Raw genomic sequence first — 25062 nt, forward strand, 5'->3', positions numbered from 1 at the left:
GATGGACTAAAAGTGAACTCAAACACCTTACTGCCAGATTCTGGATAAATTCTTCAAACAGTGGTACAAGAGGATTGGTGCTGGTCCATCAGGAGTCACTCTCAAGCTGTCTGTCTATAAGCCCTATTAAAACCCAGTCTTCATGTATTTTATAACACTTCAGCTTGTGATTCTTATCAAGTGCAGGTCATTTTTTAGGATTCTTTAGCTAACCTAAGTCTCTGAGATCCTAACACCTTGCACTTCTGGAGACTCCAGGTAGGTTGCAGCTCTGGAAAATGGTGGCGCTGGAGACTAAAGGGTTCCTGATGGTTTCACACTTAATTCTTCACCTTAATTCTTAATTATTTTGCAGTTAACATGTGTCTTTTCTTTTCCACCTGTTTTTGTCTGACCCCGCTGACCCAATGAGCATTTTGCTGTCCCTTGGTCATGCTTTAACTTTGCAATTTCTAGTATTGCATTAGTATTGCATCCTTCTCATGAGTATTTAATAATTTTTGACTTTTCAGTCTGAGTTAAATCTCTTTTTTGGCTCATTTTGCCTGTAAAAGAAAACTTGCCTAATAATTCTGCACACCTGAATATAAGGCATTTTTCATTTCCAGCCTCATGAACAATTATATATCACTTATAAATGATTAAAAACAATATTAATAGTAGTTATTAAGATTGATGTGGATTGGAATTGGTAAAATGTGCTTGGGAAAAAAATATGATCAGAAAATCAACTTGCCTAATAATTCTGCACTCCCTGTAGTTTTAAAGGAGCGATCCTCCAATGAGACGTTGCTACGGAGATTAGACACGCCTCGTCTATTGTCTATTGATCACATCGCGTGATATCTGTGGAACATTCTCCTGTTTTATTAACAACTTTATAACATTTCTTAATATCTTCCTGATACTGAATTTCAATGTTTCATTCACACAGAATTACAGAGAATTATAAATTCTGCATTTTGAACTCAAACATGACACACTTCTTACACACATATTACTAGACTGACCCAATTAAAACAATGATTACAAGAGAAAGAAAAATGCATACAGGAATACAAACATATACTGCATTGACTCCAACATGTTAGTAATCACATCATAGCAAGTGTTATTCTGTATATAGTTTAAAATGATCTCTTAATGATGGTCCATTTGAAATTCAAGATTGAGTCTGTAAGCATAAAGTCATTGGACAGCGACCGGAGTCACAAGTGACCGGGTCAACATGGATTGCTCCACACAAAAGGGGGTATAGAGAGGACATATTCGTCTTTAAATCCATTGATGGGTGTTTTCCTGTTCCGTCCGATAATACAAGAGGGTTTTGTGAGAGAGTCAATAGATTTAATGTGATCAGACCCTCGTGATAGGTTCTGATTAGTTTATTGCTGATGAGCTAAGAAGTCCTTTAGACAGAGTCCTTTGTTAAAAGAAGTCGTGTCATCACTTCTGTTAGGCTAGGTTTTTCCTGTCAGGAAATGGTTCTTTTGGACCAAACGAAGCTTTGTTCAATCATGCCTCTGGCTGATAGCCATTTGGTAACGTCCGTCGAACGAGTCCCTACAGGAAGATAAACAGAACACACGCTGTTGGATCATCTTGAGATTTCCTACAATGACAATAGCAGCTATAAAACTCTGACAGCACTGCTTGGATATTATAACTAAAACTGCTGCACTATTTTTTAAAAAATATATGCTTTGCACACATGTTCAGTTGTTTGAGAGAACATTTGAGAAATATACAGATATATAGGTACGATACAGTTTTACATCATAAACGTTGCTCAGGTTGCATCATTTCTTGAAGAACGATGATGGAGAGCAGATCATTCTGAAGAAATGTGATGCAAACAATGGATAATATATCAATATTTCATGGATTTAACACTTTCGTGGACAAAGAGTATGGACATTTTACCCAAGTGCCACAGATTGGATTGATCTCGCGATCGCTATTTCATTATAAAGCTATGAAGTCCTGTTTGATTTTTCGTATTTTATTTGCACACCCCACACAAATTAATTACTGGTGTTGGAGCATCTATATCTTAAAAAAACACCGTAGATTGACAGGAAACCTTTATAACTTTCTAATGGTATAACTTTTCTTTATTAATATTTTAGATAGCTCATTTGCCTGCTAACATGGTCACGTCGAGCTAGGTGGGCGTTTTTTCAGCAACCAATCACATCATGGGCTCCAACTAGGTCCCGCCTCTTTGTCCATTTTCAGTTATCCGGGAGTGACGTGCGGTGACGCGCTGCTAAGATGGCAGCGGCCTCGTTTTCGCTTCAAAACTGCTCTTCAGACGTCACGGCACTACATTTATATTATTTTACAGTCTATGGTTTTCCCCTGGAGTTTATCTTTACATTCACAAATAGTAGCATAAGCAGCAGAACATGAGGATTCTCACATCATCACATCACACAGCGCTTCTGTGGAGAAAAACAGAACAAATTAACTTTAACTAAGATTAGTAAAAGAAAGAAACTGCACAAGTAGTATTTGTGACACTAACACATTGTACTTTTTTTTAATCCTTATTTTATTAAATTCAAGTGATCATGCAGATGCCTCGCTCACCTGAGGCACAATGAGTTTGAGTTCACATTATAATTGTGCAAAATTTACTTTAGTATTTTGTGATCTGGTGAAATAAAGATGATGATCTTCCTCCTCTGTTTCATTTGCTTATGAAGATGATGTGACTTTACAGAATAAAGAGCTTTCTTTTCTTCTCTTATTTTCTGCTCTCTCTCTTTCTCTCTCTCTAATGTAGGTTAAGAGGCTGTTCTATGACAGAAGAAGGTTGTTCTGCTCTGACTTCAGCTCTGAAATCAAACCCGTCACACCTGAGAGAGCTGAATCTGAGCTGGAATAATCTAGGAGACTCTGGAGTGAAAAACCTCAGTGATCTACTGATGAACCCACAATTCAAGCTGGAGAAACTACAGTTAGTATCATTATACTGTATTTACTGTTTAGTTTATTTTAAGTCATCAGGACACAAGTCACATCATTTGTAGCGCTGCATCTCCATCTGAAGAAAGATTCATGAATGTATTAGTTAACAGGTTTGTATGTGTATCAGTAGAAAGAGCATTAAACCTTGAAGAGTTTTAAACTTTGTGGCTATAAAATGTTTCATATGCTGAAATCTGACAAATCTTTGCTGTGAAACGAGACAGAAGTGCAAACAGACTAAAAACAGTGTAACAAATGGTCTGGAAGGGCTGGTTGTAATGAAGCTCATGGTGGAGAATACAATAACACTGTCAGGGTTGAAGGATGAAGGAGATCCTCAGGAAGACTTTTAATATCACTCAAAACACACAACAGGAGAATATCTCTCTCTCTCTCTCTCTCTCTCTCTCGGTGCGCATGTGCTGAGTGAGTGGGCGGAGCTTTGAGTAGGGCTGGGCGATATATCGCATGCGATTGTCACGTGCATTTCGTCAGTAAAGCCGGTTCCCTGATTGCCGCTAAATCGCCATCACCTGCTTTCAAATGGAGCAGCATTTAATAGACAGAGCCGTAGATCACCTACAACGCAATATCGCGTTCATTATCGCAGGTGAATCGCCTTCGATAATGAACGCGATATTGCGTAGCTTGTCAGTGATCTACGGTTCTGTCTATTAAATGGCGCTCCATTTGAAAGCAGGTGATGGCGATTTAGCGGCAATCAGGGAACCGGCTTTACTGATGAAATGCACGTGACAATCACATGCGATATATCGCCCAGCCTTAGCTTTGAGTGTGAGCGTTTGACCGGTGTGGTGTGTCAGGTACGAGTGTTTTATATTTTCTATCTTTTCTATCCTTTTTTTTTTTCGTATCAGTTTCTTGGTAGTTGACAAGGAGGGGTATAGTATACCAGGGCTTCTGCCCTTGGTTTTGTTTGGGGGGCATGGCTGCCTCAGGTAGCGCGAGTTTTGATTTTCTGACGCGCCGCCATGGCGTAAAAATAGACTCAGCTGTAAGTGTAGAGGAATGTAGCCTGGCTATTGGAGAAGTGATTGGGCCTGAGAATATTATATCCGTGTCTCGTATGAACAGGGCTATTGTTGTGTTTTTGAAGACGACTGATTTAGCGAACCAGTTGGTAGAAAGTGAGATAGTGGTTAATGACATTTTTGCTCCGGTTCTCCCTCTTTCCACCCCCTCGAAAAAGGTAACTCTATCAAATGTACCACCTTTCATTTCAAATGAAGTTTTGACCAGAATGCTTTCTCGCTATGGAAAAATTGTTTCCCCGATTAAGATGATTCCAATTGGGTGTAAGTCCCCACTTTTGAAGCATGTTGTGTCATTTAGGCGCTACGTCTATATGATTCTACAAGATAACCGTGATGAATTGGATCTGTCTTTAAACTTTCGTCATGAAGAGTTTAATTATGTCATTTTTGTCACAACAAATGGTATGAGATGTTTTGGTTGTGGCGAGACAGGGCATCTTATCCGTGCTTGTCCGGCTTTGGCTGTACTGAGAAGAATGCTATGTTTTTTTTAGCTTTTTTCCTTTATGGGAGAAATTTCTGCTGCTTCTCTAAATGTGAATGAACAACCTCTTTCAGGGCCAGAGATATTGTGCTTTTAGCCTCAAAAGAAAAGCAACATCATATTGGCAAACAGACAAAAAGAATTTTGTGACAATTATTTGAGATAATTAAGAGTGGATTTTCAGAAGAAAATAGATCAAAAAATGTTCTATTTGCTTTATTGAAAAAGCAAGAAATGGAGGTTTTACACACAGTGATTCTTGCTAAACTTTTATCAGTGGTAGCAATGATAATGCCTAATTATCATCTCTCTAGGCTTTTTTTCATTTGGCTGTACTTGCTATATGGGAGAAATTTCTTCTTCTCTAAATGATGGGGCCAGAGATGGGCAAGAGAATTTGATGGCTTATTTTAAATACTTCTGATTGGGCATTTGATGGCTATTCTAAGTCATTTGACCACAACCAGTGGTGGAGTTGCTATTTTATTTTCTAAGAATTTTATTCCCTGTTCTTATCAGGTAGAGGAAATTATAAAAGGGAGACTTTTAAAAGTTATAGCTCAGTTTGAAAATCACTGCTTTATTTTCATCTGTGTGTATGTCCCAAATAATGCATTGGAGCGAATGATCTTTCTAGATATTCTGAGTAATGTTTTCGGTAATTGTAATACAGAGGATTTATTATTCCTAGGTGGGGATTTTAATTGCACTGAGCATATCCTCGATAGCAATCACATTGACCCACACATGCCTTCACGAAAGAGCCTCATTCAGTTATTGAAGTCACATGAGATTGTTGACATTTGGAGGAATTTGAATGGTAATCAGAGGCAATATACATGGGCCCATGCTTATGACAACTCAATTTCGTTAGCAAGGTTGGATAGATTCTATGGCTTGAAACACCAGCTTAGTTTTTTTAGAAGCTGTTCAATTGTTCCAGTAAGCTTTTCTGATCACAGCTTGATAAGGTGTGTTGTGTCTTTGAGCTCCATTAAGCCAAAAAATACCTACTGGCATTTTAATAACACCTTATTATGTGATAAGCATTTTAAAGATATTTTTAAAGAATTTTGGAACAATTTTAGAACTTTGAAGTCTTCCTTCCAGTCTTTACGGCAGTGGTGGGTCTTTGCAAAAGTACAGATTAAACAGTTGTGTCAACAATATACTCGCAACGTCACAAGAGACATAACCTATTCTCTGAAAACAATAGAGAAAGATCTAGTAGAGCTTCAGGGGCTTGCTGATAGTACAGGAAATTTGACCCATCATGAAACTTTTAATAAAAAGAAAAATGTATTAGCTGAACTGCTGGACACGGTTGCACAAGGAGCTCTGGTCAGGTCTCGCTTTCAGAGCATAGAATTAATGGATGCACCCTCAAAATTTTTCTTTAATTTGGAAAAGAAAAACGGGCAAAGAAGGTTTATTCATGCCTTACGCTCAGATGCTAGAGTCTTGTTGTCAGATCCTTCTGACATTCGAAGAAGAGCAGTTAGTTTTTATGAAGAGCTGTACGAAAGTGAACTCGCACATGAGCAAACTGCTGTTTCTTCCTTGAGAATCTACCTCAGTTATCCAAGGAGGCTAATGCTGAACTCAGTAAAGCCTTAACTTTGGATGAGTTGGAAAAAGCTCTCCAAGGTATGGAGTGTGGCAAAGCGCCTGGAGTCGATGGGCTACCAGCTGACTTCTACAAGTCCTTTTGGCCAGAAGTGGGTCCAGATCTGTTGGAGGTATTTGGGGAAAGCCTAGCCAGTGGGCAGTTACCCATAAGCTGCCGAAGAGCAGTCCTCACTTTGTTACCAAAAAAGGGAGACTTGAATGACATCAAAAACTGGAGACCAGTGAGTTTGTTGTGCAGTGATTATAAATTGCTCTCTAAGGCTCTAGCAAATACAGTAGTCAACATTTGAAGTGGATCAAAAAAGTTAATCAAAATTGTCCTAAGACCTAAGTTGTCCTAAGAGAAAGGTTTTAGGACAACTTTGATGAAAGGTTTTGATCCACTTCAAATGTTGACTACTATAGATTGAGAGAAGTATTGGAGCAAGTGATCCATCCTGACCAGACATATTGTGTACCAGGTAGACAAATATTTGAAAATATATCTTTTATTAGAGATGATTTGGACATTGGTAAGAGTCTCAACATAGATTTTGGCCTGGTGTCATTAGATTAAGAAAAAGCTTTTGATCGAGTTGAGCACAATTATTTATGGGATGTCTTGGTTTTGTATTTGCCCAAGGAAGAGGGAGGACATGGACTTATTCATTTACAGAGCAGAACAGCAGATTTCGGCTTCAATTTGTACAGAGACTCTTGACTGGATCAGTGGACTCAAATTGGAAATCTATAGCCTTTGCTATTCTACAGAACTTTGAAGGCTTAGGCCTGGACAAACCTTTGTTTTGGTTGGATCCTAAAAGGATGGACTTTTCCAAGCTACCTGTTTTTTATCGGAACCTTTTTAAAGTTTGGTCTTTATTCATAGTAAAAAGATCCAGTAGTAAAAGCTCATTGCACTGGTTGTTGCAAGAACCTTTAATTCATGGTTCACGCATGGACATATCTTGTGAAGGACCTCTCCCTGCACTTGAAGGATTTCTTCTTTCTTCTGGAGTATCGACACTTGGACATCTATCGAGGATAGCAGGAACAGGTTTTAAGAATGTTGATTCAGTAGCTGGACATTTGGGTCTTCACTCGAAACGCATAGTGACTAAACTTCTTGAAAAGTGGAGGCTTGTTCTCACAGTAGCAGGATTCAGGACTGCTGGAGGACTATTCAAAGGGATTAATTTCTCCAGACTGTAGAGATTCCTTTTCCTAATCTTTTGTTACCACCTAATCTAGAAAATTGTAAAGGTGTTTTTTTATTATCTGAAAATTAGTTCTGAGCCGGCTTCTGGAAAAGCCTTGTATAAAAGCTGTGTCAAATCCTTGAATAAAAGGTTTTTAGATAACAGGGTGGATACACCCTGGTGTACTATCCTCCAGTTGGAGGACAGTTCAAAACCAGACTGGAGAGCTCTTTATAAGTCACCATTAGCTAAGAAAATAGGGGATTTACAGTGGAGAATTTTGCATGGTGCATTTGCGGTCAATTCTTTTATTTCAGTTTTGAATCCTGTTGTTGGTCACGGTTGCCCTTTTTGTTCACAAAGAGAAACTGTGTTTCACATGTTTATGCAATGTGTTAGATTAAAGCTATTGTTCGCTGTGTTGCAGAATTTTTTTGTTTGTTTTTTGTGAAACCTTTTCTATCAGAATTTTTATTTGTGGTTTTAAATATGTGCAGAGACACCGGTTTAAGTGTCAACTTTTTATTAGGCCAAGCTTAAATGGCAATTTATAATCCTAGAAAACACAAAATTGAACAAAACTTGAATTGTGATTTAAAAGATGTGTTTTTCAATTCTGTGAAGTCCAGAATTCTAATTGATTTTCATTATTTCAAAGCCATGAATGATCATGTTTCTTTTGATTTGGTGTTTCAAAGAGGCTTTGTGTGAGGTTATTGAAGATAATCTGTACTTTGCACCCCTCTTAAGCTAATTTTGTTTTTTCATTTTGTTTTTTGTTGATTGGTGTGTTAATCGACTGGATAATGTTTTAGAATTTGTAATTAAGGATCTTTGAAATTCTCTCTCTCTCTAATGTAGTTTAAGCTCCTGTGATATGACAGAAGAAGGTTGTTCTGCTCTGACTTCAGCTCTGAACTCAAACCCGTCACACCTGAGAGAGCTGAACCTGAGCTGGAATAATCTAGGAGACTCTGGAGTGAAAAACCTCAGTGATCTACTGATGAACCCACAATTCAAGCTGGAGAAACTACAGTTAGTATCATTACACTGTACAGCAGTTACAGCGAGATTGAAGTTTATTTATTTTATTTATTTGCGATTGGTCACATTTAATGTTTTTTTCTAGTTAGTAATTGTTAAATTTCCATCATTTGATACGATGTACTGATTGTGTTCATGCAGAAATCTGCCTTTTCAACAGAGAATAAAGAATAGAGACGTCAAATAAATAGTTCAGATGAAAGAGGAGAAACAGTATCTTCAGCACACAGAACTAGTGTAACTGGGTTTCAGAACAGACTATTGGAAACTAAATGCTGCTGAAGCTCTTCAAAAAGATGATCATCATAGATGTGAACTGTTGTTATTTCTCTGTCTTCAGTCTGAGTGAATGCAGTATTACAGAGAAACAGTGTGTCATCCTGACTTCAGCTCTGAAATCAAACCTGTCACACCTGAGAGAGCTGGACCTGAGCTGGAATAATCTAGGAGACTCTGGAGTGAAAAACCTCAGTGATCTACTGATGAACCCACAAATCAAGCTGGAGAAACTACAGTTAGTATCATTATACTGTATTTACTGTTTAGTTTATTTTAAGTCAACAGGACACAAGTCACATCATTTGTAGCACTGCATCTCCATCTGAAGAAAGATTCATGAATGTATTAGTTAACAGGTTTGTATGTGTATCAGTAGAAAGAGCATTAAACCTTGAAGCATTTTAAACTTTGTGGCTATAAAATGTTTCAAATGCTGAAATCTGACAAATCTTTGCTGTGAAACGAGACAGAAGTGCAAACAGACTAAAAACAGTGTAACAAATGGTCAGGAAGGGCTGGTGGCTCATGGTGGAGAATACAATTACACTGTCAGGGTTTTAGTGGCAGTAATGATGCACACGATGAAGGAGATCCTCAGGAAGACTTTTAATATCACTGAAAACACACAACAGGAGAATATATAACCACTTTAACACATATGAACAGAATTAATGCAGGACAGGGACCAAACACAAACTAAAGGCTTGAATACTGATCAGAACAAAGCAAGAAACAATCTAGACACACCTGAACCGAACACTATAATCAAATAAGGTACTGTGGAGAACAAGGATGACTGAACTATTAACAACCTAGAAGATATACAAAGAAACTCAGATATGAATGGAACAGAAAGAGAATCAAAAAACAAACTCAAAACGTGACAAACATTGTCTTTAATCACAAATCTAACGGTCGTCAAAGATACACAGAGCGGACGTGGGCAGCCATGCCATTTAACTCACACATGAACTGAACATGGATTTGAGTCATTTTCTCTTTCTGAGTTCACATTATATTTGTGTCAAATTCTTCACATTAGTATTTTGTGATCTGGTGAAATAAAGATGATGATCTTCTTCCTCTGTTTCATTTGATTATGGAGATGATGTGACTTTACAGAATAACGAGTTTTCTTCTCTTATTTTCTGCTCTCTCTCTCTCTCTCTCTAATGTAGTTTAAGCTCCTGTGATATGACAGATGAAGGTTGTTCTGCTCTGACTTCAGCTCTGAAATCAAACCTGTCACACCTGAGAGAGCTGAACCTGAGCAGGAATAATCTAGGAGACTCAGGAGTGAAAAACCTCAGTGATCTACTGATGAACCCACAATTCAAGCTGGAGAAACTACAGTTAGTATCATTATACTGTACAGCAGTTACAGTGAGATTGAAGTTTATTTATTTTAAGACAGTAGAGCTTATGTTTCATTCTTTATAGCACTGCACTTTCTGTTTTTCTTACTGGTCACATTATTATTTTTTTTAATCTAGTAAGTAATTGTTTAATTTTCAGTATTAGATAAGATGTACTGTAGGGATGGGCATTTTTCAAAAATATTGCATTCTAACTTTTGGGCTCATAAAAATCAAATATTTAAATATTTAAATGAGGTTTAACAAAAAAATACTTTTTTTTTTTTTTATTCATCAAGTTTTTGTCACCATTTCTGAACAAGCTCATGATTAGGCAATAAACACAAGATTACGTTATATCTTAAGGATTTCTTTTAGTTGAAAACATTAAACAATATGTGCACAAAAATATAAAGAACAAAAGCATTTAAGCTCAAGCTGAAAAACGTGAATAAATCAGACTGCTCCAGTTATCGTACAGAACGAACATATACACTCGAGTCAGCATGAGGTTATCATGTTTATATTGTTTCACATGTTCATGTTGAGAAAAACATTAATATCCATATGTGCGGGTCGGGTGAGAAAACACTGCGCTGACAGACGTTCAGAGACACAAAGATAGATGGTGAACTGAGAGAAGTTTCTAACAGCACTTTGTGTTTTCTGATCTTAAACCTGTCTCCCTCGACGAAACTAAAGGAAGCACATGTCTCGAGATCATTTTTCTATCAGATCAGTTATCTTCTCGGCTCACTCAAGGTACAGCTGTGATTACCTGTCGTGAATGCAGTGATGGACAGCTGTCTTTCCTCATTTGACTGTGTTTGGATTTCATGTGATTTCTCATTGTGCTGGTGATATTATGATAACTCAGTTTCATTAATTAATCTGATCAAAAGTTATTCTTCATTTAGTAAGATTATTTTCATCAAAGTAATTACAATCTTCACGAGGCAGATGACGACATTATGTGATAATACAATAAACTTGTTAAATTCGCTCCACAGCGCCACTCAGTGAATTTAATTATAACGTCTCGGTTACAAAGGTAACCCTCGTTCCCTAAAGGAGGGAACAGAGACGTACGTCGGACAGACCGACGAATAGGAATCTCACTAGAGAGGCCAATCTACTTCAAGTGTAACTACAACGAGCCAATGCACATTGGCATGCAATCATATGCATCAGCTGCTCGCCTCGCAGTGCGGGTATATAATGAGCAGCAGGTGCGTTGCATCTTCGGGTTTTCGCTGAGGAGCCGAACCAAGCAGGCGGCAGCATCAGCAGGACAACGACTGTGGTGACGGGACGTATGTCTCCGTTCTCTCCTTCAGGGAACGAGGGTTACCTTTGTAACCGAGACGTTCCCATTCAGTCGGTCACGTTCGACATACATCGACAGACCGATGAATAGGAATCCCTACCAAAGCGCCACAGGAGCTGCCCTCTTCCAGCGCTCTGTTGCAAGCCACCTGAACCCCCTTGCCTGAGGACGGTGGGACAGGGCTAACACACAGAGAGGGTCGATCACTGCTGTTCCCAAACCCATTCAGTGAGACTATTGGATAACGCTGGGAAAGCGTAACCTTTCGTTAGAAAAGGAACGCTGCGGAAGCCACATCCTTCACCGAAGGAGTTATGTGGAGGAGTACATATGGACTAACCTTGTAGGTTGTACAACATATGGAAGAACTGGGGTGTCTCCAACTCGGTGAGATATGGGTTTTCCCAGAGGGAAAGACACGGGTTTCGTTTAGGAGCAACCGTGGAAAACCCATAGGGGATCCCCGTAGGGTCACACATATGGAACCCAGCCTAAATCCGGTTCTCAAGGATGCAACGGAGTATAGGCCTGGCGCCAGATGCTCCGCCACGTCGGCTGCCGAAGGGTAACCGGAGCACTCAACGGGGTCTGCCCGTAGGGACTCTCTGGAGCAAAAGAGTGCATGTAGCGCAGCAAGCCGACACTAAGCCGGGGCCTCTCCGTGCCTCTGACCTGAGGCGAGAACACGGGAGGAGACCGGCTCGACACGAAGGCTATAGTATCTAGCGAACATGTTAAGTGTCACCCAGCCCGCAGCTCTACAAATGTCTGTTAGCGAGGCGCCACGAGCCAGCGCCCAGGAGGATGCTACACCTCTCGTGGAGTGAGCATGCAACCTGAGCGGGCAGGGCACGCCCTGAGCTTGGTAAGCCAGGGCGATGGCATCCACTATCCAGTGGGCCATCCTCTGCTTGGAGACAGCCTTTCCCTTCTGCTGGCCTCCGTAACAGACAAAGAGCAGGTCTGAGGTCCTGAAGCTTTGAGTTCTGTCTATGTACAGTCGCAAGGTGCGGACTGGACAGAGCAAAGTGAGGGCTGGGTCTGCCTCCTCCGAGGGCAGCGCTTGCAGGCTCACCACCTGGTCCCTGAAGGGAGTGGTAGGAACCTTGGGCACATAGCCAGGCCGGGGTGTCAGTACCACGTGGTTGTCACCCGGCCCGAACTCTAGGCACGATTCGTTGACCGAAAATGACTGCAGGTCCCCTACCCACTTGATGGAGGCCAATGCAACCAGCAGCAAAGTCTTCATAGAATCTTTAAGTCTGCTGATTGCAAGGGCTCAAAGGGAGCAATCTGAAGTGCTCGAAGCACCAGAGCAAGGTCCCAAGAGGGTATGGAGGGGGGTCGAGGAGGATTTAACCGTCTCGCCCCCCCCTAAGGAACCTGACGACCAGGTCGTGCTGACCAACAGTTTTGCCATCTATGTGGTCGTGGTAAGCAGAGATAGCAGCAGTGTGGACTTTGAGGGTGGAGGGGGACAGCCTACGCTCCAACCCTTGCTGCAAGAAGGACAGCACGACTCTGATCGAGCATCTTCGGGGTCTTCTCGGCGAGAAAAACACCACTCGACGAACAGGTTCCACTTCAAGGCGTAAGAACATCTTGTAGACGGTGCACGTGCCGACGTGATGGTGTTAAGTACCTCAGGGGGGTAAGTCACCTAGAACCTCCGCATCCCGTCCAGGGACCAGACATGGAGTTTCCAGAGGTCTGGACACGGGTGCCAAAGAGTGCCCCGTCTCTGAGAAAGAAGGTCCTTCCTCAGAGGAATGGGCCAGGGAGGGCTGTCGCGAGGAGTGAGAGTTCTGGGAACCAGGTCCGGTTGGGCCAATAGGGCGCAACTAACAGGACTTTCTCCTCGTCCTCCCTGACTTTGCACAATGTCTGTGCAAGTAGGCTCACTGGGGGAAACGCATATTTGCGAAGGCCCCGGGGCCAGCTGTGTGCCAGTGCATCTGTCCCGAGTGTTCCCCCGGTCAGAAAATAAAACAACTGGCAGTGAGAGGTTTCTGGTGAGGCAAACAGGTCTACCTGAGCCTCTCCGAACTCTCCAAATCAGCCGGACCACCTGGGGGTGGAGTCGCCACTCTCCCGGCAGCACAGCTTGCGGGAGCTCGTCGGCCGCACGGTTGAGCACACCGGGGACACGAATGGTGCGAAGCGACCTCAGATGCTTCCGACTCCACAGGAGGAGATGGCGGGCGAGTTGCGACATGCGACGGGAGGGTAGACCACCTTGAGGGTTGATGTACGCGACGGTCGCAGTGTTGTCCGTACGGGCCAGTACATGCTTGCCCTGTAGCGGCTCTTTGAGGCAGCTCAGAGCAAGGCGTACTTCTAGCAACTCAAGGCAGTTGATGTGCCACTGCAGATGGGGTCCCGTCCAAACCCCTAAACTGCAAGCCCGTTGTACGTGGCACCCCAGCCGGTGGTCGAGGCATCTGTGAAAACCACAGCATGCCGGGGACCCGTTCTAGGGACACTCCTGCGCGAAGAAACAAGGGGTCCGACCACGGAACTACCCTCATGCATAAAGAGTGCCTTGGCCTCACATGCAGGATGGGAGTGGTCTGTGTACAGCCACCCCATCCAAGAGGGCAGTGAGAGAGGAAAAAACTTATGCAGATTTTGGCACTTTTGGCGTTCCATAGTTATGGCACCAATATACCTCCATACTGCCAAGTCTTCCATGCACATCCGGGCTTTTTTCTTTTCCCTCACACTCGGGAAAGCATGGCTGTAAACTCTGAATCTGAGTCAGCATAAGCACACACCATTACAGTGTGCAGCGTCACCCTCATTTCCAGAGCAAAACAGCACTCTCTCCAATGCTGCAATCGATGTCTGACCCTCAGCTGGAGCTCTGAATGAAATGCTAGGTTCCCCTATGAGAAGGACCAGCAATCCAATCCAGAAACTGCACAGCTTGCAATGTTCTAGAGAGGGAGGGGCCCTAAGGGGTTGGTTCCCCGAAGGAACCCCTCAACCTCATGTCACCCAAGCCATATCAGCAAAGTAGACCTCTTCTGGTGCACCAGAGAGGGTGCTACAATGAGGATTAGGCAAGGGAACCGCGCATCTAGAGCGCCGAGCGAGCGCTGGGTTGCCGTGACAACCCGTGCTGCAGCCAGACAGCTCGACGGCACGACACGCAGAGGAGCGAGAGGTTTGCTCTCGCTGATCTCCATGGTCTCCCAGAGTGTCGGGCAGACCCGCGGCTGTGCTTTTACACACAAGCGGCAGCTGGCCAACAACAGGGGACTCAAGCTTCCCGGAGAAAGAAGAGTCACGACCGGCGTGTCGACGTGATCATGTTCTCATATGAAAACATGAATCACCCACGAGCATCGCTTCAGCACGCGCCCAGACATGTGAAACAATGATCGTGGCCGTCAGTGAGGACAGGAAACGACCGCAACCAGAAGCACACAGGTAGAATGTCATCTTGAAAAAGACGCAAATCTACTTGTGTAAGCTCTTTTAGGGTCTACTCTTTTAGGTGCCGAAGCACGCAGGGGAATGACCGCTGCAGACACAGACAGGGGATAGTGCAGCCTGTCGTGTGCACTCTCTCCTTGTAGCCGCCCTCTTACCAGCTGTGAGAACAGCTCTTAAGCGCTCAAAAGTGCACCGTTCACCAGCCGTGAGAACGTCTTTTTCCAACTGAGGCTTTGCTCTCTCAAAAAGGCAAAACAAAAGAAAAGAGAAAATAAAGAAGAGAGATCGGTCCCGCTGCCGTGCTGTCCGCCTGCACCAACACAAAGAGCAGATTTTCCCAAAAAAAAGCTGACTCGTTGAAGACAAACACTCGCTCGTAGACACCACTGTTTGTTACAGACGGTTCGGCTCCGAAGCGAAAAGCTGAAGATGCAACGCACCTGCTGCTCATTATATACCCGCACTGCGAGGCGAGCAGCTGATGCATATGATTGCATGCCAATGTGCATTGGCTCGTTGTAGTTACAATCTAAGTAGATTGGCCTCTCTAGCGAGATTCCTATTCATCGGTCTGTCCGACGTATGTCGAACGTGACCGACTGAATGGGAACTGCTAGTTTCAGTGCTTCAGATTTATCATGGATTCACTGCATTCACATACAAGAATCAAAATGCTGAAAATCACTTCAACAGTTTAAACTAAAACACTTTATACTCAATATCTCACAATGAGTCTGAGTTCACATTATATTTGTGTAAAATTCTTCACATTAATGATTTGTTTGTAAGATGATCTCTTCCTCTGTTTGTGTCTTTCTAGTCTACAGAAATGTGGCATTACAGATGTTTCTTCTTTAACTCAGTCTTTGACTAACTCAAAAGCACTGCAGTTTTTAAAAGTTCTTGATCTGAGGAAGAATAAGATAGGAGACTCAAAGCAGCGGCTCCGTGACGTGTTACGAGACTCAAACTGTGTCCTGAGGTGAGGAAACATCACTGTGATATTAAAGATCTTCATTTTCCTCTGTTATGAGAACAAACCTTTCAGATATTCATGAAAGGAAATTATCATTAAGCTTTATTGCAACAAAGGGTTTGTGTGAGAACAAAATGTGAAGTTATTAAAATGTTCAACACAAAGGAGGAAAGAGAACAAAATCACACTGTCACAGCTTTATTCAACAACACCTGCTTTATTAACTGTGTCAGTAGAAGTTAATCATTTCAGTTTGAGAATAGACTTGTTCAGATTGTAGGAACTAATAGTAACTCATTTTCACTTTGATCCACTGAACACTGATTGTTTTCTCTTCTGTTCCTGCTTCTGTAGATGAAGATCTGTGAAATCATCATGAGAGGATCAGAAATCATCAGGTGATCCACAGAAGAGTCTCTACTGTGTCTATGAGGAGAAATAAATGTGATTAATGTGTAAATGTGTTTCATACAGATGGAAGAGACTCTTTACAGTTAAATAAAGCAGCATGTGTGTCAGCATGAGTATCAGAAACATGTGATATTTAATGATTAATGTTGCTTTAGTATTCAATCAAATGATGGTTTAGTTTTATTTAAAGGTGGAACAGGAGGAAGAAGCTCAGATGAGTCTGTCAGCAGAAATCTTCAGTATCAGGCCTACAAATATAATAATAATTGGATTGAACTCATCCATAATGATTAAAAAGTCATGGACACATAAATGGAGGAAAAGACTACAATACAATAACAGATATTCTGATTGAAGTAAATCTGTTAAACGCTTTTTAGACACTTTTTAGAATTAAATGAATTACCTAGAAATTGTAAGTAAAATCCCTGTAGAAGTGTTTTAAGTGTTTGGGAACAGATATGGATCTCAAACTGAAGTCTTTTGTATCAAGCAGTTGTTGAAGGTGGAGTTTTGAGGATTCATCAGAGAGAAAACAGAAACAATAACTTCATGTACTGTAAAAAGAAAGAAACTTCAGTTCACTGTTGTAAAACTATTATAAAACTTCATATTCTTACTGTTCATGCTCACTGGAGAAGCATTGTGTCTGTGGAATACCCATAATCCCTTGCTCTTTAATAATTTTGTGTTTGGTCAAAGCAAAGATCTGGACTGTAAATGGTATTTTGAATTAGCAGATCTTTGAGCTTCAATTGTTGTTTAATTAAAGATTTTGTTGTAAAGTTGTGGTTTGTGATTTTTTTTTTCTTTGTAAAATTGTTCATAATGCTGAACTATAAAAAAAATTTCATTAAACAGATGATGATGGACTGTTGATCAAACTGAGCTCAACAGACTTCATGATCAAAGCAAACATTGTAAGTTCACTAATTAAAACTTAAAACTAAAAACTAAATGACAAGTTAAATTAAGCTAAATTTAATTGGAGTGTAATTAGTTGCTAACAAATCTGTGCATTTATTTCTGAATTTGTATATTACTATTTTCTTTTAGTCTTACTTTTTTTTAATTTGGATTATTTTAATTGTGGTAAGAATAAAATGGACAAAATTTTTTTAAAACGACTCACCAACAAAACAGAAATAGGCCCTTATGCAGCAGAATATGTCCATTTGTCTTAAAAACAAGTACATTTTGATTGATGAATAAGCTATACAAACAAAACATCAATTGAACCAATCGATTCACAAAATTATTCTGTTTTGAAGCACTCGAAACGCCTCAAGCTGGCGACATCTACTGGTCAAAATGGTGTAAATGCAATGAAAACATCTCTGGTTTCTAAATGTAACCTCAGTTCCCTGAGAGGAGGAATGAGACACTGTATCAGAGCTGGAGCTGTGGGGTTTCCTCTCTTTCCTCGAATCCACTGAAGCCTAATGAAATATCACGGGTGAGAAATCGGCTGCCATTGGCGTTCAAGTGAACTGAACTGAATCTCGTTCTGATTCCCGACACCAAAGTCATGAATGTGTGGTGGACAGGACAGTCATGTACAGGTACAAACACTGCTGTGACGCTCTTATCTATCCTTATTGAATAAAACTACAAGAGACCACTTGAAAAATATCCCAAAACATGTTTTCATAATCCTCTATCTACAACATCTCTCATCAGTCAAAACACTGTTATGCTTTCTGTGGAGTTTATCAATCAGGATTACAGGCACACGTGTGACGAGAAAACAGAGGAGATGGAAGGATTGAGACACCTCCGAAGCTTCAACTTACCAGTAAAGATGATTTACAGAGACGATTTAAGCAAAAATTTCTTCTGTATTTATCTACAATTGATGGAGATCATGAGTCAGACAAAAAACATCATTATTTCTTTGTATGGTTGGCGATGAACCTTTGGAGGTATATAATAATTTCACTTTTGAAGAAGGAGAGAGTGTGTGATTGCAGCCGATAATGGACACGTTTGAAGCATTTTGCACACTGAAGAGAAATGTTACCTATGAAAGTCATCGATTTTTCTGGTGTGGAAGCATGAAAAAAGCAACACAAAATGAGCTTTTGCCTTTACAACAGTGTGCATAATGATTATTTTGACCAGAATTCTTGCAACTTTTACCATAAGCTGGACATTTTCTCGGTGGATGCTGCATCTCACAACGATCACATGTTCTCTCATTTATCAGTTTCCATCCTGCTTCCAACTTCCATTTCTTACTGATGCTCAATATATTTCAGCCAATGAGATCAAATGTTTCATTGCAAACTGAAGGAAAAATGTTGCATTTGAATGTGTTTTTATGTAGATAGGACATTTTTTTGTGGTTGGTCACTTTATAGTCTGTTTGTCCAGAAGAAATCTTGGAAGTTCATGACAGTGAATGATGAGGAAAGGTGTGCAAGCTGGAAAATATTAGCTTTGTGAGAAACAGAAAATGATTCATTAATGTACTCTTAACCTCACAAAAAACCTTGGAATCAAAAACCTTTAGGTATTTGGTCTGTGTGCTGATATAATACTTTGATATTTGACTGTAATTTTAAAAAATAATTTCTATTTCCTTGTACTTTGTAGGTTCTTGTGAGAAGAACACGGCAAATCAAACGAGGACTGAAAGACACTTTTGTTCGACTCTTCTAACTGAGAGGAAGGTTCTGTAACTCTTTCTCATCTCACTGTCACTCGTCATAATCTTTGACAATTAACACTGTTGACGTCCAAATCAAAGTCAGTAAGGTGTCCCTGAAACGCACAGGAAGCCATTTTGTTGTCATTTGAAGGGAAAAACAGGAAATGACATCACAGAGGAGATCCCAGTGGACATCATGACTGTCAAGGTTAGATTTTTCCTCTTTATGAAAAAGCAAGTTTTGTTCAAAAATATTAATTAAACCAAAATGAATACAAAGATAACTTCACTTTCTTATATAACTTTATTGTTTGTGTTTTGTCTTTATAGGAAAGTGGAGTGCAGACAGGAAAGTAAGATGAGATTAGGACTGAAATGTGAGCAAAGAATCTTTTTACTGTAAACAGAAACATGATACAAGTTGTTCTCGGGTCATTGATTTATGAGCTTCAGCACAAGTTTCCTCTAAACCAGATCCATGTCAGTTGAGTTCATCATCATGTGAAGTGTGTTTATGACCATCAGCCGGAGAAAGTCATGGATCAAGAACCAGTTAGACAGGGAACTTTAGATGCTGCTTTTGGATTAAAAACTTAACAACTTAAAATACAAACCTCAGGATGTCAGTCATTTACAATATCCAGCATCTTATAATAGTCCAGAAACAGGGAATATAACAAATGCACTGCTGACATGACAATTTAAGTGGTCTAAAACAGTATTAGATATATGTGGTAGAATATTCTCGCTCCAGTACAGTAGGTGGCGGTGTGCAACTGTTCAGCTGCTTCAAAACCCTCCTGAAAACCCACGAAGGAGAGGAAATCGAAAGTAACTCATTCCACAGAGATACTGATTTGATCCACGCGATTTTCCAGAAAACGTGTTTACAAGATGTCAGTTTAGCACAATACCAACCAAATTTAACTCTCGCGGTCATTTCTGTGTATTTAATCCATAATCATCGATAACCAGGAAGAGATTTTGAGAATAACGCGCTGACAGGAAACAAACACAGGAAGTGAAGTGAGTTTTTAAATACTTATAAATTCTCTTCTTAGAGGACAAGACTGAAAGTGAGTTTTAACACACATTCTCCATTACAGTTATTTGTAATTATTAGTAATTTGATATTGTATATGTAAGCGTGATTTAAATGTGAAGTTACAGAAGTGTTCTTCTTATTATTGTTGTTTATTTTGCTGCTCCGAACAGATGAAGAATCTTCCATAAATTACCATCTTTTGAAGGACCACTGATGATAAAACATGAAGATTATGGAGAAATGTTACTGAAAACGAGTGAGTTTATGAAGGTTTTCTCGTATTTTCTCTTCCGTTTTAGGCTGTTGTTTTTGTTTCTTGCGAAATCGAAAGTATTTTTGAACCGGACATTTACAGTAGAAGAAGGTTTTTTTTTAATTGAATATTTCAGTTCATATATATAAATTATGATTAGTAGTTTTACAGTATGATCATTATAATTCAGGTTACTTTTACTCAGTTATTTCAGGATCATTTGAAAGTAATGAAATCAACCATCATTGTGAACTTGAAATAATGATTAAATAACAAATGATTCAACAATTAATAAAGATTGGGCAAATATGATTGTAAAATAATATTAAACTTCAATAGAGAATATAATAAATTGTGTTCAGTTTTCCAGCACAATGCAAATTTGTGTTCCCAAATGAATTCATATTTAATCCATGAATCAGTTAAACTCATTAATCTGAAATGATTAAGATCATTCAGTTATTTTACATGTTCAATATATTTGTTTGTAACTCACTTTATTTTATTGATTGTTGTTGCTGTTGTTGGTAACTCAGTATTCTTCATTGTGTTCTTCAATAATTCTTCATCTCTGTGAAATCGTGTCATTTCCAGGTTGAGTGATTGATTGATTGATCTGTGTTCAGTGTCAGTTTATCTGAGCGAGGAAAGGACTCTCTCTCTAAGATGAGTCTCTCAGAGAAACACAGGTAACACTGCGATCTGTTTTCACTCTTAAACTCTGCTGGAGTTTATATAGAGATAAAGACACGGATGTGTTTCAGACACAGTTTATCCTCCTTTACTAAAGTGTTTCTCTCTGTTCTTTGTGTCATTAGAGTAAGATCAGACTCACATGTGTCCAGCTCTGTGTCTCTGAAGAGTGACCAGTCAAAAGATGGATTTCCACCAAACTTCAGTGAGAGAAAACCATCATCTGATAAAAGGTATTTCATGTTTCTAATTTTTGGTCACACACTGACTGTGTATTTATCAGAGTATTAAAAATTTTAAACACAGCTAGGCCTAATACTTTTTTATTTATATTTTATTACTCTTTCTGTAATATTTTGCCTGTAAAATCAGTATTTTATTGTATTTATTTGATTACTCTGAGGCTTCAGTATGAGACATTAGACTCAGATGTTCAGACTCACAGGAAACACAAGAGTTTCAAAGACAATCTCCTGTGGATCTTCCAAGTAGGAAAACACATTTTCATAAATGATTAATATTTATAACAAACAAATATATTATTGAATTTATTTTTAAAATTAAATTCGTCTTGATTACTGTGGCGAGCAGGGCGGGCGAGAGCCATGAGAGAATAACCTCGCAGGTGGAGCTCGTTATCACTTGCGTCACCGGCTCTCGCCCGCCCTGCTCGCCACAATTACTTATTTTTCCTTTTAAGCACATTGTTTTTATTTTTCATGTGTTAAAAATAACAGCTGGTTAGCATTTTGTTGTTTTTTTAACTGGATCTTTTTCTTCTTCTTTTTAAATTTTTTTTTATACAGATTTTATAATTATTGAATGAATAGTGTTGACCAAATGTAGATGTACAATTTGGTTTAAATTCTGTTTTCAGGATCTTGAGAGCAAATTAATCACATTTCTGAAGAAAGAGCTGGAAAAGTTTAAGAAAATATTACAAAATGAGAACACAGAATTCTTTGTGAAGGACTTTAATGAGAATGGATGCAGTACCAAAGCAGCAGCTCTTGATCTCACACTACATTACCTGAGAGAGATGAAGCAAGATGAAGCTGCTGATGCTCTAGAAGGTCAGAGACTCATGACCATCTGTCTGATTGACACTTATAAATGTAAAAGAGGAAATTAAGACTAAAACTATCTATTTTCTGTTCCTGTGTTTAGATGAGCTGTTCTTCATTCATCAGCTCAAATGTGGCCTAAAGAAGAAGTATCAATGTGTGTTTGAAGGAATTGCGAAGCAAGGTGACTCCACACTTCTGAATAACATCTACACAGATCTCTATATCACTCAGGGTGGCAGTGAACAGGTCAATACTGAACATGAGGTCAGACAGATTGAAGTTTCTGCAAGGCATCATGAATCTCAAGAGATACAGGTTCAATGCAGAAATTTGTTTGAAGCCCCTGAACAAGACGAGGAGATCCGAACTGTACTGACAAAAGGAGTCGCTGGCATCGGAAAATCAGTCTCTGTGCAAAAGTTTGTTCTGGACTGGGCTGATGGAAAAGAAAATCAAGATATCAGTTTCATATTTCCTCTTCCATTTAGAGAGATGAACTTAAAGGAGAAAGAAAAACTAAGTTTGATGGACCTTATAACTCAGTTTTTCCCAGAGACAAAAGGACTGAACCTTACAAGAAGGAATCAATTCAAAGTCCTGTTCATCCTTGATGGATTGGACGAATGTCGCCTTCCTCTGAAGTTTGATCGTAATGAGACGTGGCGTGATGTATCGTCACCAGCCTCTCTGGATGTTCTCCTAACGAACCTCATGAAGGGAAATCTGCTTCCTTCTGCTCTCATCTGGATCACCACCAGACCAGCAGCTGCCAGTAAGATTCCTCCTGACTGTATCGACCGGCTGACAGAGATACGAGGATTCAATAACTCACAAAAGGAAGAGTACTTCAAAAAAAGATTCACAGATCAGAATCAGGCCAACACAATCATTGATCATGTTAAAAAATCAAAGAGTCTCTTTATCATGTGCCACATCCCAGTCTTCTGCTGGATTTCAGCCACTGTTCTCCAGAACATTCTGGAGGAGAAAAGAAATAATGATGTGAAAATCAATCCGGCTGATGAGATCTCTAAAACACAGCAGGAATCAAACAATGAAGACACTCCCAAGACTCTGACACAGATGTACACACACTTTCTCCGCTTTCAGATCCAGCACAGCCGCCGAAAGTATGATGGAGAATACACACCAGATGTTTCCTGGGATAAAGACGCCATCCTTTCACTGGGAAAACTGGCATTTGATCAGCTGGAAAGAAACAACGTGATCTTCTATGACACAGACCTGGAAGCCTGTGGTATTGACGTCTATAAGGCATCAGTGTACTCAGGCATGTGTACCCAGATCTTTAAGGAGGAAACGGGGATCACTCTTGGTACCATGTACTGCTTTGTTCACTTGAGCATTCAAGAGTTTATTGCAGCCCTTTATGCACATCTGTTTCTAGACATCAACAAGAGAATTATGTTTGTTCATGAGTCTACAGAACAGGAAAACAAAAATGAAACTCTGATTGATCTTCTCAAGACTGCAGTGGACAAGGCGCTCGAGAGTGACAATGGACACCTGGACCTTTTCCTTCGCTTCCTCCTCGGTCTGTCACTTCAGTCCAATCGACGACTCGTACGAGGTCTGTTGACACAGCAAGATGCCAATGACCAGAGCACCAAGGAAATAGTTCAGTATATCAAGCAGAAACTAGAAGATAATCTACCTGCAGAGAGATCCATCAATCTGTTCTACTGTCTGAATGAACTGAACGACCAAACTCTGGTGAAGGAGATCCAGACCCAGCTTAACAAACGAAGTCTCTCATCTGGTGACCTTTCACCTGCCCAGTGGTCTGCTTTGGTCTTTGTGTTGTTGACATCAGAGGAAGAGCTGGAGCAGTTTGAGCTTCAGAAATTCAAGAAATCAGACGAGTGTCTCATTAGATTATCAGCAGTCATCAAAACCTCTAGAAGAGCTCTGTAAGTCAATTAATTTGTTTTGTTATGTTTTGCTTTCATATATATGAATATATAGGCAGATCGCGTGAAAGACTGAATTTTCTTCGATCAGGTAGGGTACAAGTAATTTCAAAACATTTCAGCCAGTTGTAATTTGATTTTTGGATTCTGTGAATGTTTAGCTAAAAAGACTGCCGCTCCAGTTTAGCGTTTATTATCTCTGCAGTTAAAAAGACAAATTCGCCAATTCTGGCTATACTTTCATTATTTTAATAATTTCTTACATTTTAATTTATTTATTGATCACTCTGGGTTATCTGATGTAACTATTTGTGGCTTGTGTTTTGAATATAGCCTATGTTCCCCTGCACTTCAGGCATTTTGCAGTTTTGACTTGATTATGACTATTTCATTTTTTTAATTAGGCTATTTTTATTTATTAGAACGGTATATTCTGCTTTAATTCAATTCTGTAAATTAATGTTTGATTAAACAATTATTACATTTTTTTATTAAATTTATTTTAATTTTGGTTTTTTGGTGCATCGATGTTGCGCTGTAGATTAGTTAAAGCTTGCTTGCACAGGCAATTTAGCCAATTTAATTTGTTTTGCCGACATATGAAATGCATATCTATCTGCATTGTGGCCTTTCTGCAGTTATTTATATATATATTTTAAGGTTTATTGATCCAAAATGTTTTGGATTTTTTTCTATATCTTTAAGTGGTGTTCTGTACATTGTGGCTGTGAATGTTTATATTGCCTTTCATTTGTTTAAAAAGATAAAAATCATTCAGTTTCGTCTATCACTTGACAGGCAGTTTGGTCGCTTTATTAGAAAGTTGTTTCTCTGTGCTGTGTGTGAAAGAAGATAAAAGTTGTCTTAAGCCGTGGGTGTAGGCCTTACTTCATTTTTCATGTCTCGCTCCATCTCATGCACAGTTCAGCGTGCAAACCTTTCAAAGTCCGTGCGCACTATCTAGTGGACTGCTGTTTTTCAAGTCCCCCCCTCCCCTCCAACATATATGATTCGACTATCAGTCGAATATAAGCAATCTGATTCGACCATGTAAATCCGTAGTCAGGGGCACCCCTAGTTTTTACTATCTTTAAATGAATGATAGATCACCCAATGGCCACCCTGCTCTCTAAGATATCGGCATTGGCCATCGGTTGACCACTATGAATAATCAAGAATACCTAAATTGCTTTAATCCAGTAAATGTTAATCTTGAAATATTAATAACAAATAAAATTTCTTTGGTTCTTAGATTTAAGTAATCTCAGCTAAAA

At 39.7% G+C, this 25062-nt stretch overlaps 2 protein-coding genes across 3 annotated transcripts in view; both read left to right on the top strand.

Annotated features, from left to right (window-relative positions):
* The window catches only part of LOC125250029 (NACHT, LRR and PYD domains-containing protein 3-like), a 28940-nt gene extending 12006 nt beyond the window's left edge, over nucleotides 1-16934 (top strand). The window contains 5 exon segments of the mRNA XM_048162329.1: nucleotides 2789-2962; nucleotides 8181-8354; nucleotides 9821-9994; nucleotides 15583-15744; nucleotides 16093-16934. Coding sequence (XP_048018286.1) covers nucleotides 2789-2962; nucleotides 8181-8354; nucleotides 9821-9994; nucleotides 15583-15744; nucleotides 16093-16096 — 688 coding nt within the window. The 3' untranslated portion in view covers nucleotides 16097-16934.
* Nucleotides 16935-18802: 1868 nt separating this feature from the next.
* The window catches only part of LOC125250025 (NACHT, LRR and PYD domains-containing protein 12-like), a 31851-nt gene continuing 25591 nt past the window's right edge, over nucleotides 18803-25062 (top strand). The window contains exons 1-6 of one of the 2 annotated variants that reach the window (XM_048162322.1): nucleotides 18803-18821; nucleotides 20692-20786; nucleotides 20916-21023; nucleotides 21194-21278; nucleotides 21668-21863; nucleotides 21958-23788. In XM_048162322.1, coding sequence (XP_048018279.1) covers nucleotides 20764-20786; nucleotides 20916-21023; nucleotides 21194-21278; nucleotides 21668-21863; nucleotides 21958-23788 — 2243 coding nt within the window. In that variant the 5' untranslated portion in view covers nucleotides 18803-18821; nucleotides 20692-20763. Of the gene's footprint in view, nucleotides 18822-20037; nucleotides 20101-20691; nucleotides 20787-20915; nucleotides 21024-21193; nucleotides 21279-21667; nucleotides 21864-21957; nucleotides 23789-25062 lie in introns of those variants that run through there. The other variant, XM_048162321.1, reaches the window with a different exon arrangement.

This window comes from Megalobrama amblycephala, linkage group LG17 (genome assembly GCF_018812025.1).
Source record: "Megalobrama amblycephala isolate DHTTF-2021 linkage group LG17, ASM1881202v1, whole genome shotgun sequence".
NCBI classification, from domain to species: Eukaryota; Metazoa; Chordata; class Actinopteri; order Cypriniformes; family Xenocyprididae; genus Megalobrama; species Megalobrama amblycephala.